Here is an 18271-nt window from a genome sequence, read left to right on the forward strand (position 1 = left end):
AGCTGCTACTAAGCACTGCTTTAAAAACTGAGCTTGCATCAAGTTGTGAGCAGCTGAACTTTAATTTATCATAGCAATTTTCTTCCTTTAAATAGCTAGTGGAAATGATGCCACACTTATAAGTTTTCTGATAAATTCAATTTTTTAAGGATTTGCCATTTTGCAATGTTTCCCTAACTTCAAACTATTTTCCTCACACTTAGAGAGTGTTCAGAACAGCGCGGAGCTGCAGAGCCAAGTCCGAGTGCACTGGCAATGGTTTCAGACACTCTATATAAACCTGTTCACATAGGTGAGATTTTTACATTTGTCTTTTAGTAGATTTTGTTTTGAGTTGGGGTTTAATGTAACTGAGGCTGACCTAGAACTTACTATATTACTAAGATGACCTTAAACTTTGATCATCCTAGTTCTCTCCCAAGTGCTGGGGATTACAGACGAATGTCTGGTTTCACTTCCAGTAGATGTTTTCAACACACACACACACACACACACACACACACCATGCACACCAGACATCTATGAACTGCAGTACAGAAGCCTATGGCCACCAGTGACACAAACATCAAGCCTACGTCTGCTCAGTTCCAGTGAGAGCTAACTGAATCACTTCTGTGGGGCAGTGGCATTCATACCTGGCCTGGGAACAGCCATGCAGGCAAGAATCCCATAGATTTAAAGCACACTCCACCCCATTCTTGGGTTTCTTTAGGGTCTTTATTTTAATATAACTTATACATTGGTCTCCAACAAGCATTAGGACCCCCTTTCTCTTGTGTCTTCCTATCAATCACGTTCTAGAAGAAAGTATGAGCCTAGTTTAATTTCCCCTTCAAGCTTGTTACCAGGGGGAAATCGCTACTTTAGTGATTCTGAGTTACAAACATGCATAATAGCTATCAACACGTAAACTCGTTTATACTTCAGAAGTGTGGGAAACTCCCTTAAAGTGAGCCAACACAGAAGTCATTCTGAGCGTGCTCCTTCTCGCAATTCCTTATAGCAGATTCCAAACTAGAATATACTGCTGCTTTTTGACTACACATTTTGTTTTCTTTGTAGCACAGACGACAAAATTACAAACTTGGGTTAAACATTCAAGAGTGTATGCAACTTCAGAGAAGAGTTAGTTGAAAGGTTAGGCGAAAGTGGACTATAAAAGTAACCAGGGAGACACTTGCTATTCAAGTCTGAGGATATCCCAACTCTGATCCTACACACCCATAGTTAAAATTTAATTATTATACACAGACACCCACAGGTACATCTTTGTTTTCTTCCAGGTAAATTTGAGGTGACTATCTTAATAGCAATAATAGTAATGGATGCATACAAATCTAAAGAGACTTGATTACAGTTGTGTCAACTTTTGAAATGGACACTTAGGAAAAATAAAAAATTCTCTCTTAGAGCAAGTTGGAAGTTAATCACAGGAGATGTGTTCATAATTTGTGGTGCATACAAGTCCACCTATGGTGTCTATCATAGGAGAACATGGTAATGATGTATATGGTAACTTATTCTAACAAAAACATGGCCAACTCTAAAACTCTTATACTTAAAAAAAAAAAAAACTTAGAACTCAAGTATCCTGTCTTAGTTTGAGTTTTTATTACTGCTATGAAATACCCCAATCAGAGAAACTTCAGGAGGAAAAGGTTTATCTGGCTTATACTTCTACAGTACTGTTTATCATTGACAGAACTCGGGACAGGAACTAATCCAGGACAAAAACATGGAGGCTGATGCAGAGGCCATGGAGGAAGGTCCTGCTTACTGGATTGCTCACCAAGGATTGATCAGCCTGCTTTCTTATGGAACCCAGGTTCACTAGCCCAGGGATGGCCCTACCCACAAAGAACCGAGCCTTCTTCCATCAATCACTAATTAAGAAAATGCCCTACGGCCTTGCCTACAGCCCCCATCTCATGGAAGAAATTTCTCAACTGAGATTTCTTCCTTTCAGATAACTTTAGCTTGTGCATTGACATAAAAATATCTAGCACAAATCCCAAACTATCTCCTCACCAAGCACAAACATAAGAGCACATTCCTTTTCTTTCTTGCATAATTGTTACTTGTCTCAGATCAAATGTTGTGCTGTAATTATGTGCTTTGTTAAGTAGCCCATATCATCAACAAATAGCTAAGTGACCAGATGTTGGCAGGGCAACTAAAAGACATACTCATCACAGTCAGCCATGCAGAAGCTCACTCTCATATAGTTTGAGATTCATCTTGCACAGTTGAAACAGATTCACTGCCAAGCTGAGGACACATTGGATTGAGAATATTAAATTTATAATAATGAACTACTACTTAAAGATGTTCTAAGAATGCTTCTATGCTTAATTTTTTTCCAGAATAATCCATTTGGGAATTTTTTTTTCAAACACAAGGTAGCCTCTACTTTTTAAAAATCTAAAGAAGAAAGTAAATTTACTGAAACAAGGAATATGGCACTTGGCTTCATAGTGCTAGCACCTGGAATCCTGAAGTGGGAAGACCGTGAGTTGAACTTCTGTTTGAGCTATATAGTAAGTGTGAGGCCAGCCTGGGCTACATTTGAGGCTATCTCAAAACAAAGGTTTGCATGTACTTTAAAACAGAAATAAATTTAACTAATAAGAAAGCCAGTAGTAGAAATGGCTGGAGAGATGAAGTACGGCTTGTGTTGAGGACACAGACTTTGGAAGCAGATTAGCTAGCCATGTTTGAGTTCTGGATCTTGTTTTTCCTGGATGTGTGGCCTTGAGAAAGCTACTTACCCTCTCATGTTTCTACAGCCCTACAATGGAGATATCTTGTGGAGTTGTTAGGGTGACCAAATATACAGAAGTAAGAAGTTCAGCACCTGATCCAGCAAACACATGTTATAGCAGACCTACACTGCACATGGAGAACATAAACTATGCAGAAGGAAGCTGCTCCTTAGAAAGGAGAACAATATATTTCTGAGGACTTCTCCAAGTAAAGAGCAGGAAATGAGTTAGATGAGGGTCTTCCATGAAGTTTAGAGAGCCAAATAACAGAAAATGGAGTACAGAGCAGTGTCACCAGCCCATCAGCATGAGCATCAACATCAACGCCATTGTCACCATGATCATCAGATTGTGAAAATAAGAAATAAAGAAAATAAGGCAGAAAGCATCAAAATATTCTAGTTGGAAATTCTGTAGCTAGAACTTCAAGACATGGAGGACATTCAGAATGCCTTGCCTATCAATCTTATTTAAGGAAAAAAGTCACATCCCTACACTCCTGTTTTCATGTTGACATCGCTTCAGTTTTTCTGCAACTTAGAATCACTGAAATAACTCCTTTCACCTGCTGGAGTCCCTGAATAGTGGCTCTAGATTACCTAATGGCAAACACATGCCACAGGACACAACACTCCTAAAACACTGGTCTAGTAGAGGAAGCATGGACCTGTGCATTTTCTCAAATCAACCTGTAACCTGTTTTCCTGACTGTAAGTTCTACTGAAATGTTCTTGGCTTTGGGGTCATATATTGAATCAGAGACTCATTTGACAGTAGCTGTCAAAAGTCCATCTATGAAAATGTCTGAATGATATTGGAATCAGGTTTTTAAAGAGCAATGGATGGGGCATGGAGAAACAGACAGGTGACTGAAGGCTGCTTTCAGTTTCCATCATTACACATCTGATAATTGGCAGTATAAACCAGTTGCTTCCACCTTCTGTTTAGTATGTGATAACCAAGATAAACAATGCTCATTAAATGAGAAAAACCTTCCACAGGTTACAAATTTGAGTCATACCTCACTCTGAAGCTGGGATACTTCTCTTGCAAAGACACTGTCGATGGTGGCAGGCATGTCCTTATACAGACAATTGGAAAGATCAGCCTTAATGGTACCTTTGTATTTTGCCTGAGAGGGAAAAAAGGAAAAGAAAGATAAGTTTGTTTTTTTTTTTTGGCTATCATAAATATAAAAGAAAGCTTACTTTAGAAACATGATTGGTTTAAAACACCTGCAGGTTATTTAAATTTACATTAATAAATCTGATGGACGCATATTCTGAAAGATAGAAATATATCCAGTGCATTGTGGGGAGAGCTTTACATATGGAAGGACAGAGAACAGTCCCTGTTTCAATCTGTGAATTTCTGAAGCCTGTGTGTTGAGGGCTTCATGCATTTGGCCAATGAATAAATGGTCCGAGAACAATGAGATCTTCTGAGCCACAATATACAAGTCATTAGAATTTACTGCCTAGACCCTAAAGGCAGACAGTAGTGCTGCCCAGACACTGTGATGACTAGACACCAGGAGGGCTGTGATGTTGGATAACAAGAACCCAGACAATGGGCTACAATAATTTTGTTCCAGGGTTCTCTACAGAACTGTGGAGCAACCATAGTTCACAACAGATTACTGTTCATTTTATTAAAAAGACTGGAGAGGAGAGCCAGAGGCTACAGACATGAAACAAGGACAAGGAGAAAGAAGCATTACCTTCTGAGATTTGCGCAGTATCTATCATGTGTGAACGGAAACATCATGCTCAACATAGACACATGGAAAAGTTTTATGTCTCTGATGCAAAGTTGTTTTTAGAAGTTAAAAAAAATTTTTGACTACCTGTTCCTATCAGAACACACAGTATAAATGTTTGTCAGATTTGATTCTCTAAACTTGTATGATTAAATAAATAAATACATACATACATAAATACATACATATATACATAAGAGGAGGAAGAGAATTGTTTCTTTATTGAAGCCTTCTTGGCTTTCCTTGGGCACAGTGGAATGTGGAGGCTTGTTTACTTTCTCTCTCTCTCTCTCTCTCTCTCTCTCTCTCTCTCTCTCTGTGTGTGTGTGTGTGTGTGTGTGTGTGTCTGTGTGTCTGTGTGTGTCTGTGTTTGTGTGTCTCTGTATGTGTGTCTGTGTGTGTCCTCAGCCAGCACTAACTATGAACAAGCTCTGGAGTTACTTGAACAGACAAACACTCAGTCACCATTTTCTCTTGGGAAAATTAGGTTCAGGGGAACAGGACAGGAAACCACTTGTAATTTTTCCTCTGCAGTTAACTCCTTCAGGAACATTAATTGGAAATAAAATGAGAACACCAAGAGTTTCTCTACACAGGATAAATATTGCAGCTAATACAAGAAAAAAGAATCATGATTCTTTATGTGATGAGGCCTCAGGACCCCCACCCCCACCCCCTCCCCCACCCCCACCCCTACCCCTTCACCCAGAGGTGATTTGGATGTTGATGGATGGAGCATATCTTTTACAGATCTTTGTCTCTATAGCTAAAGATTCTGTTAATAACAGGAAATGGACTGCTTTTTCTCCAAATTGTACTACATTACTATATAATCCTGAGCGTATCATATTTATCTCTTTCCAACACTACTTACAAAACACTAGAGGTCAGTCATTTACAGTGCTGCTTTATTCATTCTCTTTTTCAAGTTCATTCACAGACTAAACGCAAATCCTCTGCATAGAGATGATGACATGGCATGTCAGGATGCATTGTGGGTTGTAGCCCTGACTATTCATAGAGAAGCTATGTGGCTTTCGAGCTGGAAACAACGTTTCCTGTGCTCTGGCCTCCTAATCCTCTCTCCAGCTAAGTCTCATCCCACTCCAAAAGAGCTCCTTTAAAATTACTTCTCAAAGATGGCATGTTTGAAGGGCTTTGCCAACAAAATTTACTTATTTCCAATATGATATTCAATTATCTACCTCTAAAGTAAGTCCATTAGGAAATGAATAACTTGGAACTGCTAAATTAACTAAGCTACCAGAACGTTCTCCTACATGAGTAAAAATATTTATTTTTCAAGAGTAATTCTACATAAAGAAAGGATAACTACAGTGAAACTATGCATGTTCAATATAATAACAACATAGGCCCATGAAGTACAGCAAGCTCAGTTTGCACATATTAACTTGGTTAGTAGTTAGATAATGTGGATATGATCAGTATTTAGTGTTACTTTCAAAACTATTCTCTAACCTTAATGTACATTTTTATCTATGTAAATACAATAAAGAAAGCCAAGTTCCACTTAGAGCTTTCTAGACCTTACCTCAGAAATAAAAGCACCAATATTTTTTACATGGTTTAGCATAGGGGTATCAGTCACAAACGTACACTTGTCCTTAGACTTTTTGTACTCTTCTTTATAATGGATCTGAAAAAGGAAATAATTGACATAAGAAAAAAGAACCAACTCTAGACAACTTTTTCTCAACAGCAAGTTAAGTGACTCCAGCCCAGTTGTTGAAGTGAAGACTGACAGGATGGCGCTCCAAGCAGCCATTTCTGAGGTTCAGTCTCAGGCTGCAGAGGGAGTGCCACTCTGTGAGTGAGAACTGCACTTTCCATATGTAACAATCAGTCATCAGTAGGCCTCAATGCTGAGGGCCCAGGGAAACAGCTTGGTAGGTGAAGATCCTTGCTCTACAAGCATGGGAACCAGCACTCAAATCTCCCGAACCTTCCTAAAAGCCAGAGAAGTAGATCCAGCACACCTGGATGGAATAAGGAGATGGAAGGAAGAGGGAGAAGCCACAGAAGCTGATTCTCAGGGCTAGGTTGGGAGAGAGCCTGCCTTAAAACAAGGTGGAATGACCTACAATCAAGGTTGTCCTCCAACCTCCACACATGGGCAGTGTCGCACACTGGCCCATACTCGTGCACAAACACACACATGCACACATACTCGTGCACAAACACACACACACATGCACACATACATATCATTTATATATTCTCTCTCACACACACACATGAACATGCATACACATGTATACACACACATACACTTGCACACATACATATCATTCATATATTCTCTCTCACATGCACATACAAATATATGCATACAGATATCTTTCACATATTCTCTCTTTCTCTCTCACACACACATACACACATGCACATATACATGTGAACACACATATTATTCACATATTCTTTCTCACATACACATACATAAAAACATGCACACACATATACATACACACATGCACACATACATACCATTCATATATTCTCTCTCTCTCTCTCTCTCTCTCTCACACACACACACACACACACACACATACACACAGACACACATACATTCAAGCACACACAAGTAAACCTGGGCCTATTAGTCACACAGTCTGTGGCTTTAGACAGCTGCCTTGAGGTAGGAAACAAGAAATCCTCAGAAAAGATGCAAAATATGGAGATGTAGAGGAAGAGATGAGTGTATTACTTTTAGTATTGTTGCCTTTACAGACTGGATCAGAGAAGGGGGCTTAACCTGTGGCTAGAACAGGCCTGTTACTAATTGATTGCCTCAAATCCACTTCCCTAATTATCAGCATCCAGTGCCTCCCTCCCACCCACTCTCCTCTGCCCAGAATCTTCCCAGAATGCTTTCCAGGTGGTACAGATCATTCCAGAACACCACTGTGCTGTGAGTGGGCAGATCCACCAGAAAACCTTCTGGGGGCTTTACTGAACATGCTCAGCTTTCTCAAACTCACTGGCAAAATGAATCTCTAGCAAGCACTACTTGGAGAGAGGCCAGAATTATTCTCCTGTTGGGGGCAGATTCTACATGATACATGAGCTCAAAAAGTATCAGGAAATATGGAGAAATGCCAATAGTGTTTGCTGTCATATTAACTGATGGACAATTTGAAAGTTGGATAGGGCAGACTTGAAAGAAGCTAAGAGGCTGGCAGTAATTTTCTGAAATTTGTATCATTCTGTAATAAAGTCATATTTATCTACACAAGACTATAAATACTTAAGCTGGAAAAATGTCCCAATCCACATGATAAATTATATGGTTTTCCTAATTATAATTTAAATGGGAAGTTTACTTGTACCTACTGCCTAGCTCTTAAGAGGGCATGATTAATATTGATGTAATGGACTAACATTCCATGGTGATTCTCCTATATGCAAATCTTATTGGAGGGGCCTAATCTGACCTAACATGTAAACAGATACAAATACAATAAGTAATTTCAAAATTCTATAGTCCACTGCTGTGTCTCATAGATATTAATGCCTAAAATTGCTTTATTCATGAAATCAACAGGAGAACGTATTTATCTTATCAGAACACTAAATTACATTTTTTTCCTCTCAAAGATTAGCCATAATTTAAGGTTCCTGCAAATCTCTCTCCTCAGTCACTAGTAATTAAATCGTTAATGGCAGGATGATAAATACCAGGCTATTTTGATCATAGGGGGAAAAAGTATCCCTGTTATATAATTAAGTGTGAGAAAAAATAGCCTATCATTAGGCTTAAGTTTGGCTCATTATTTTTATCTCCTGCCACCATCTTTTCCATCAGGACCACATTCTTCACTACAGTGGTATGTGCTTATGGCTAGAGGCCTTCTGATAATGCCTATCAGGGGTTAAACACTGAGGACAGGAGCTGGGGATGCCGGTGAAGTATTCCCTTCCTTTGTTCTGCAGGCAAATAGTTCAGCCTTGATTGCCAGGCTCTATGGCCTTCTCTGATCTTTATTAAAAAGTGGATGCCTTTTCATCTTTAAATTTAAGTTTAATTTACAAATTTAAGGTTGTTTGTCTATTGGTGTTCATCACAAATTTTAAAATCACACACACATATACCAGGATAGGCGCTAGCTTTCTAATGAATGTGTGTGTGTGTGTGTGTGTGGTTTCCAGGGAGTTTGTATGCAATTCCTAATAAACTTTACAATATGCATAACAATAAGTAAATGTTAGTAATCTTTTACATAATTAACTCTATTACATATTTATAGGATTCCTATGCCAGTGTAACAGGAAATGATAAATGAATGAAAACATCAGTCAACCATGTAAAGTTTCATTCAAATACAAACCACCAAATGGATGGCTATCTACAACCTTGTCCACACGTTAGAGTCTAAGACTGGCTCCATCTATTGGTGAGATCCCCTTCTCTCCTAACACACAGACCTGAATGGAACTCAACCTCAATTCCTCTAAAACAGGCACTTTCTTTGGCCACTGATTAGCCTGGGAGGGTAAAGGGTCAAGGAGGCCAAAGGTCCACTACAAGATACTTAGTGCAATTTTTCCATCAGAGCCTCTAACACTTCTAGGCTAGAAGGAGAAGCTTTGCACAGTCATGCTTCTATCTCCCCTGCCCCATCACAGGGGCCAGCAGTAGTGATGTCATGAGGCGACAACCTAGCATGTTGATGAAGGGAGAGAAGAAGAAGAAAAGGAACGAAGGAGATGAAAACAGCCACCGTGTGGAGATGGCAACACCTACCTTCGGCCTTTACATGCAGAGAGAAAATAATCCCCACTGCATTAAGCAAGCTCTTGCTTTTACTTGCAACCATCTGTCTCACAGGAAACACGCAACCCAGCATGTTTTCAAATTAAAGGCAAAAGTAAGGCAATGTTGCTGGTGTCATGGTCAATGAGATGTCCCAAACATTTACTTTATTCTTTGGCTTGCCCCACTAATCCCACCATGTTGCCACTAAACTTAGAGGGAAATTAGCTCGCAGTTGCCTCCTGTTCCTCCCCACGGCTCTTTTGGTGAGGACAAGATTAGCCAATGGCTCAAAGTAGATGACAGATGTGGAAATGTTTGTGACTATCTCTTCATACATGCATGTTTATCTAGGAAGTCTTTGCACAAAGGAAATCACATCAGTCAAATTCAGTTACCCTTGAGAGAAAGAACTACAGTCATGACCAAGGTCACTCTCCTACATTTTCTAACACAGACTGGGCTTTTTCTGGAAGGTAGCCACAGAATTTAATGTTTTCATCATTGGAAGGACCTGTCCACAGCGAACAATTTCATTTACCTGAAAAATCTGTCCCCATTCCTATGCAGGTGAATACTCTGCAAGCTTTGAAATAAACTATCGAATCAGGCTGCCCACTGATGAAGCCTAATTAGCCCCACGCAAGACTCATTCCGCTTCACATACGTGAAACCTACCGAAGATTCCTTTTTGGCCAATTGGTTTTTTTTTTTTCTAATGACAGAATGTTATTGGATCTGAGATTCTGGATGCTCAATCTAGTGGACAAGTCTAATTGATACAAGTTATCGATGAGGTGTTTGACATCCAAAATCAAATACCGGAGATTTTAGTTAGGGAAATAAAGAGGCTGCCCGGGAGACAAGATGTTCTTCAGAGCAGATGTGAGTTCTACAAAGGAATCTCCATGGTGTAGACAGCTCAAACACAAAGCAGAAAGTAAATGGGAAAGACATGCAAAGGGAAGGGAAAAGCAATGGGGAAAAGGAGGCAAGGGATAAGAAAGAAAAATGCTTTACACTGATTCCCAACTCGACCTGAAAAATGACATTGTCTCTGTAGAGAGTGCCATGCAGGGAAACCTCCCAGTGCTGACACCAAGCCAGTCTTGCTTAACATTTCTACATACTGTCTGGGAAGGGCCTGGATACAGCAGGGTCTCCAGGGCTTCCAAGGCTTCTGATGACCCCGACTCTCTGAGTTAAATGGCACACTCAAAGAGATAATCTTTCAGTACTCTCAAGGGGTGAGGGAAGAATGCAGGGAAGCTGTTTTTCGATCCATTCCTCGACATTTCATAATCATTCGCTCTGCTATAAAAGACAACAGGCACAAGCTATCAGCAACAGGTCAAAAATTAGGACTGAAAAAAGCCCTGTTGTCCTTAAGCCCGTGAAACTCCACACCGCATTATAAGGCACACTGGGAAAGAAACCAAGTATCACCTCCGTCAGTTCCAAGCCACTCCAAAATGCACAGTTCTGATTCTGATGCTGCTATAGAAACTTACAGAGCTGGGAGAAATCCAAAGAAGAGTAATTGAACCGATGGAAGGCATATAAGGCACCTGGTACAAAGGAACCCATAACCCCCCACGCCAGTGTTGGCAAGGTACCAATACAAGGTGACAGGACTGATAGCCAGGCTCTGTTTGAACCTTGTCCCCAGGTGCTCTTAGAAAGCCATGGAACTCCCAGTTTGTACCTGTGAGTTAGGACATGTGGATCCTACACAGAGGCTTCCTGGACTATACAATATAAAGGCATGTGTGTAGTGATTAGCATACATGTAGCAAGGAGGAAGGCTAGCAAGATGCCCAAGGCTTGAGGGTCCTACTGACCTTGTTTCAATCCTGGGGAGCTTGCTGAATGAATGAATGGCTTGGTCTCCAACACATGAGGGTTTCCACAAGCTTTAGGGTTCAGGGCTCTGCTAAATCAGCAACCCTCCCGCCTACAATTTCATTCAGTAACAAATCTAAACTCAGTAATATGAAACAAAATTACCCTCAAAAAACAAATAAACAAGCAAACAAAAAGACAGACTAACAAAAAACAGCTAGCCCCTCTAGGACAGGATGGTTGATAAAGCCACCAAAGCATTTGAGGTGTTCCCTTTTGATTTTGGCATGATGGCTGAAAAAGACTGGTGTCCTAGGTTAAATGCGGGGCACCAATCTAGTCCTTCCCAATTAGAAACACCATATAATACAGGCTCAGCCAGAACTCAGGTCTATTTAAGGTGACAGAACATCAATTTTATACCTATTATTTTAACTCTATGACTGATGTATTTTAGACAACAAGCTGGCTATGCTACTATACTGCAGAGATGAAATTTTTAAGTATAAGTTGATTTGAAGAAAAAGAAATTTCAAATATAAGGCCATTTGCTCCCCATAAAATTACTGATGTCACTAAAGAAGAACAATAAACTTTCAGTTATAGTTCACTGAAACATTTAGGAACATAAACATTTAATTTATTCAATATTTGGTTGTTAGCTTATTTGGTTTGCAGTTGAGAACCTTGTACATGCTAGACACACATTCCGCTCCTCAACTGTAATGTCAGCCCTAATATTTGGTATTAAGATGATGGTGTAAACCCTTCATATAATTTTTATTTTAGAAATTAGTGTATTTTTTCAGAATCTTTATTGATCCATGTAAAAATTCTAACAGCTAAACGAGTGTCTTATCAGTACGGAAGCCTACGATGAAGTGAAATATGAGCACATATCCAGTCATGAATTAAGGGACAATAATCATATTCTAAATACTTAAGTAGTCCAGACATTCCACCATGAAACATAAATCTACAATAAACAGAGATCTCTCCCATGTGCTTGATCTCACCTAAAGAAGAGAGAATGTGTGGTGCTGGCAGTCACCGAGTATAAAAAGCCATTGTGCCTCCCTACAAGAAGGTTCCTAAGTCACCAATAATAATCCTCCCCCAAACACTCCAATATATCACCTGCCGAATTAGAGCTGCAGCCCAGCAATAACTACACTTCAGTGAAAACATACCAGAGTGGGAAGAGGCAGCACCTTCAAGCTGCCTCTAAATGGTGACATGGCTGTCACTAAGTAGATGTGTGAGGGAGTAACAAGCTTTGCATGGGTATTCACTCTGAGAAGCAACAGTGGAGTAAAGTGAAATGGCGGACGTGGGGCGGGGGGAGGAGGGCGATGAATAAGAGTCCCACCCTGACAATCAACAACACCTGGCATGTGGTGCTCAATACATCTTAACTGCCACTGGTGTCAAGATCATAATTATCACAGCCAATGTCTTATTATTGCAGTTTACAAAACATATTTCACATGCTAAGCAACTTCTGGTTATAACTAAGCAATAACACAAATAAATAAATAATTCAAAGTTGAATTATGTAACATGTTATGCCAAGAATTTGGGAAGAAGTATGCCCATTTTTATCTACTACAAAGTTGGTCAAAAGATAAAAAAGTTACCGATAGAGTAACTTAGGGTAGCTATCCCTTATCAGTCACCACAGTGTTTTGAAGAGTAACTGCAGCATTTTTTATGTACATCTCATCTTAACTATAATCATTATACTTGAAGAGCTAAATCCACCAGCATCAATAATATTTCCAAGGTTATTGTCGAGTTGACTCTAGCAAGTTGGCCTTGGAGAACTGACCAAAGTATTACGCTACTGCCTAGGAAACAAACTTGCAAATTACAAAGAACAGTTGCAGCCAGTTTTGTGCTCAGCTCCCTGAATTCAGATACAAACACACTTCATTTCATAGAGCTCCATGTTTTTTAAGCCAGTAGTTCTCTTACATTGTTTATGAGTATTTGGTGGGTTCTCATACCAAGTAAGAAATAGTCTTGCTTATAAATTTAGAATTCTAGTTTATAAATTTATCATGTATGTGGATGTGTTTACATTAAATAACTCTAGGATTTCATTTGGAATAGCATATAAACTAGCTTTAGTTCCTAAAAACAAAATTTTTTTAATGATATTATCATGTGAACCAGTGTTTGCAGTGTACAATTCCATTAACACATACACACACACATACACACACACACACATACACACACATACACACACTATATTGCAAAGAAATGTTAGATGCAATTAAAAGCAAATGGAAAAGTATTGACTTTGACAGAAACTTCAAATGGCCTTCAGAATGTTAAGTACTATTCATTTAGATAAAGGCCTTCCATATTGAAAGTCATTCACTTAGAGATCCTTCCAAGACAAATGATATCGTTCTGCTAATTTTAAAGTCTTGGGGGTTCTCAAACATGAGCTTGATAACACAACACCATAAAACATAGTATGACTACACAACCCGGAAGAGACAGAATCTGGATTAGGAATGAGGACAATTATTCCATTAGACAATCACTGTCTATATGACCTTGGTGAAATCACCTAACATGTCTGGACTTAGTTCTATGATCTAGAAAATGACAGTGCTCTAACTGGTAACCTCGGGAGTTTTCTCTCCAGCCCCATGACTCTACAACACAGCCATTCCACGTAAAGGAAGCAAATAAGATAAAAGTCTTTAAAGCCACTTACGTCACTAATGAGCTCGGTGCACTTTCTGGCCAGTTCCATGCTGAGGTCTTCAATAACAGGTTTCAGAGACACCTATGTGAAAATTAAAAAGAAAGAGGGAGGGAGAAGGTCTGATTTTCCCTTATCTGTTAAAGGACAGAGTTCTGTGCTTAAGTGAGTTCTTTCTTGCTCACCTTGGCTTCCTGGTTTTCTTCCTGCTCCACATTTTCCTCCTCAGTTTCCTCTTTTACATCCCCGGATACAGGTACCTTCATCTTTACCCTATGAAGATATTAATGCTTTCAAACTGTGTCTTCTCAGGAACTACCACACCCGTGAGCTACCAAGTCTCTGGGGCACTGGAAGCAAAGGCTTGCCAGACTTTATCCCTGGCTCATGTCACTCCTTATCTCAATGGTGTGTCAGTGAACACCCAGGAGCCTCAGGGTCTGCCAGGCCCAGCCTCACAAGTGAAAACTCTCTCCTAAGTCAAAGCTCAACTTTACAAACTTAAAATCAACATTCTTAGGATAGCATAGGAAACCCAAGACAAAATGGTTTTTTTTTATCTTCTACTAATGAATTTTAAATCAATTAATCAATTAATTTTAAAAATTGTTTTAAAGGGACTTGACAATTCTAGAAATCTACTCAGCTATAACACCTAAGATAGCACCGGCCTAAAGCCTTTATCCCAAAGATATCTCAACTTGGTCTAAATAAAGCCTCCTCTGGAATGTCAGTCATTCTGTTTCCATATAGAGACTCCGTACCATACAAATTTATTTCATTAACTTAAATTAAATGTTTTATGAGGTTTTAGTGTACTTCTCACATCCCCCAAAACTACTCACTTCATATTAGCTGATTAGAGGCTAATAATTTATTACAAAAAGCCCTTTGAACCACTTCAAAGAATCTATTCTGAGTTAATTACAACTGCTAATCTCAAATTAGGGAATACTGTACCATATTAATCGTAAACATCATTAAACATGAGAAGTTGAAGTTAATATATGTTGATATATTATTTAAGACTTCAGGAAACATCGCTGCATTGGAAATAATTATGCTCTGCATTTTTGTCATTGTGTGAATTTTCACTAACTCACTAGTATCTTTTATAGTCTCACTGTATCCCACACTTGGAAAACTAAGAAATTACATTACCATATTTGTTGTGTAGACTATCTTACTAGTTCAATAATTAAGAAAACTCTTCTAAATAAATCCTTTATTGTCGATTTAAGCAATTCTAAGAATCTCTCATTCCTGATGTGTTAATTTGGCTGTTTAAATTTTAAGGTAAAATTGCTTTTTATAAAAGTATTGCATATCAGTGATCAGTGTTAGAAAAACACCCCATGGTGACTAATTAAATTAATTACATAAAATAGAGCTTTATCCAAAATAATACTTCATTCCTACATAGCCAAATATATTTTGATATCATCTTGTTTTCAATTTATTTTTAATAACTTGTAAAATATTTTTAATTTAAAAAAACACCCTGAAGTTAAGAAGATCTAATGTCTATATATCCCATTGAACATCTATGAAGGTAGAATAGTGATTCTGAAGTTGTGGAGCTAGTTTCATGTTACATTTTATATAGTCTTAACTATTGAATATCTATCTCTGTACACGTCCTTATCAGTTTTTAAAAGAAAAATGCCCCAGCCTTATCTAATAAGTCATTCGAATTCTGAACATCCATCAAAAACCATACTGTTTCTCACATGCTTTTCCAAAAGGCAAAACTGTACCACAAAAAAAGGTTGATAAGGCAAAAAACAATGACCTAAAACAAATCTCTTCAAGAAACCTATAAAGAAATTTCTATAGTTGTCAGGATGAGTGTTACACACCACAGTGACACATGCAGAGACCTGTGATGACCGTCAATCAAAAGCCCTACCCAACTTACTAAATCTTTCCCTTCTAAAAGAAGAATCCTGTCTGCCTCCTGTTTCCACATCTATTCTGCCTACTATTGTCTCTTAATGGCATCCAGTGCCCTCTGTGAAATGTGACTTAGGAAAACATTGTTACGTCTGACTAACTTCTTCATGATTTGCTGGCTTTCTCATTAAACAGTTTTGAATAGAGGTCAAATTAAGGGTATCACAGACCCCACTTAACCAGCAAAATGCCAGAAAGGAACTGTCCCCGGAATGCTAAATTGGGAAACTTTGAGATAACAGCCATGTCGTCCCTCACGTCTACTGGAATTCTTTTCGTTTGTTATAAACTTGTCCTGTAAGGAGAATTTGCAATCTATAAGTTTCCCTCATGTCCTCTCCCTAAGGCTGTCTTTTGCTTCTGTAGAGGCTCCTCTGTGCTACCTTCAGGAAGGAAATGCTTTCTACGGAGGAATAATTTCTAAAAACTTTTCTTGCAAACCTTCAGAAGTACATAGGAAAAAATATCCCAACGCTGTCCAAGATGAACCTCTTAGCTTCCACTTCAGATGACAATGCTCATGTTGCTTTGGGTGATGTCTGTTTCCATAGTGAATGGCGTGCCTGAGGCTTAAGCAGGATTTCTTCTCATCTTCAATCTTGCTGTGAGTTCTTAATGGTTCTTCGCTGGGCTGCAATAAAATAATCAGTTAACCTTTAATGCACAAAAGTTTCAAAGACACACCAAACACCACACATAATATGAACATATTTTTTCTTTTAAGAGGTCAGAATCAGAATTTTAAAGTCACATTACTAAAATCTTTAAAGCTTGCATTTCCAGCCAATTTAGGAGATGGGAGCAAAGCAATCACAACTTCAAGCCCAGCCCAAGCTACAGAGAGAGCTTCATCCCAACCTGGACAACTTAGCAAGACCATGTCTTAAATAAACATAAAAAGATGGCTAGGAACACAGCTGGCTTATTACCAAGTTTGCTTGCTTCTATGCAAGGCCTTCTGTTGGGCCCCAGTGCTGACAACCATCACAAACCCTCACTTAGAATGCTTTCCTTCAGAGAGGACAAACAGAAGGCTAAGAACAGTGAACTATTTGCTTCCTTTGCAAAACAGTGTGATAGGAACTGCTTAGTACACACTGATGCCTGCTTAGTACACACTGATGTTGTTATGCTGGTTCTACACCAGGATAAGGAGATCCAGTAGTAAGTAGCACATACCCTGGCAGGAAAAAAATCACCTCAAAACTTGCTGAGTGAACTCTTTAATGGACTTTCTGGCAAGCCACATACACCATTACTTTTGATTTAGTGTGTCTTCTTTTCATTTGCATAAGAAGATAGTATAAAAGTCATGTCAAATTTCCTCTATATTTTTTAAGCCCTGATTTTATCAGTCAAGCTTTTCTGTCAATAGGTATAAACTCTGACTTGGGGAATTTGTTAGAAAAGGGTCCTTAGTGGGCAGTTATTACGTTTCAAAAATACCTATCCTTTTTCGTAAATCCTAGTGTAAGTTTAATGTTGTATTATCATAAATTACAATTGAGTTCTGAGCTGAGATGGGAGATACCAGAAAATATGATGCCTCAGACCATGGGATGCTTTAGATTACAGACACTGGGGAATCAGCAGAATCTGGAAAGAGCTCTTCTTTGAAAATTCTTTATTTACACAAAGGCTGCTTCTACCAAAAGCGAACATAGTGGGCTTCTACCATGTTATTTCATCAACCAAGAAGAGGAAACCAAACACCCAAAGCCGAAACAAACTTTGTCTCAGTCTGTTGTCTTTCTGAGTCTATATCTCACCACCCCCTCCCCCAGTAAATCATTTATTCTTCCCTAAAATTGCCTCCATCTTGACTCAATACTTTCTCCCATATGAAGATATAATATGAAGGGGTATATAAGCCTTTAAACCCCATTTTCTTATTGGGCCCTCACAGTCATACAAAAGAAGTCAATGGCTTTAACTATCTGAATATACCCTTTAACCAGAGCCAGAGAGCCAGGCAGGATCAAACATCTTGATTACTACACAAAAAGGAAGATGTATATGTATGTGTATGTGTATGTATAATGTGTGTGTGTACAAACACGTATGTATGTATGTATGTATGTATGTATGCATGCATGTATCCCTTTCCTAAAGTTTTATGTGGAATGTACTAAGAATGGTTGTGACCAATCCCTGACACTATTAATGATACTCTGTTATGCTTTCAGACAGAAAAATGCTGTCCTCTGAGAGGCTCCACACAGGAGCTAACTCAGATACAGACACCAATAGCCAAACAGTGAATGGAGCTTGTGGACTTTTATAGAAGAATAGGAGGAAGGATTGTGGGCCCCAAAGGGGATGAGAACTCCACAGGAAGACCAACAGAATCAACCAACCTGGACCCTTGGGGCTCTCAGGGTCTAGACTGAACTACCAACCAAAGAGCATACACAGGCTGGACCTAGGCCTCTTCGCACATATATCACATATAAGCAGTTTGG

General features: G+C 39.0%; 1 protein-coding gene across 11 annotated transcripts in view; it reads right to left on the reverse strand.

Moving 5' to 3' along the window:
- Window positions 1–18271, reverse strand: part of Nebl (nebulette) — a 392277-nt gene that overhangs the window by 103744 nt on the left and 270262 nt on the right. For 9 of the 11 annotated variants that reach the window (XR_003953725.1, XR_003953726.1, NR_156124.1 and 6 more), the window contains 5 exons: window positions 16251–16440; window positions 14042–14129; window positions 13869–13940; window positions 6074–6178; window positions 3784–3894 (listed from right to left, as the gene is read on the reverse strand). The exons of the other annotated variants lie outside the window; for them this stretch is intronic. Coding sequence is in view for 6 of the 9 variants with exons in the window: in NM_001362722.1 (NP_001349651.1) it covers window positions 3784–3894; window positions 6074–6178; window positions 13869–13940; window positions 14042–14122 (369 nt within the window). In the remaining 3 variants the exon portion in view is untranslated. Of the gene's footprint in view, window positions 1–3783; window positions 3895–6073; window positions 6179–13868; window positions 13941–14041; window positions 14130–16250; window positions 16441–18271 lie in introns of those variants that run through there. 11 annotated transcript variants of the gene reach the window in all.

The sequence above is a fragment of the Mus musculus genome, chromosome 2 (genome assembly GCF_000001635.26).
Source record: "Mus musculus strain C57BL/6J chromosome 2, GRCm38.p6 C57BL/6J".
In the NCBI taxonomy this organism is placed as follows: domain Eukaryota; kingdom Metazoa; phylum Chordata; class Mammalia; order Rodentia; family Muridae; genus Mus; species Mus musculus.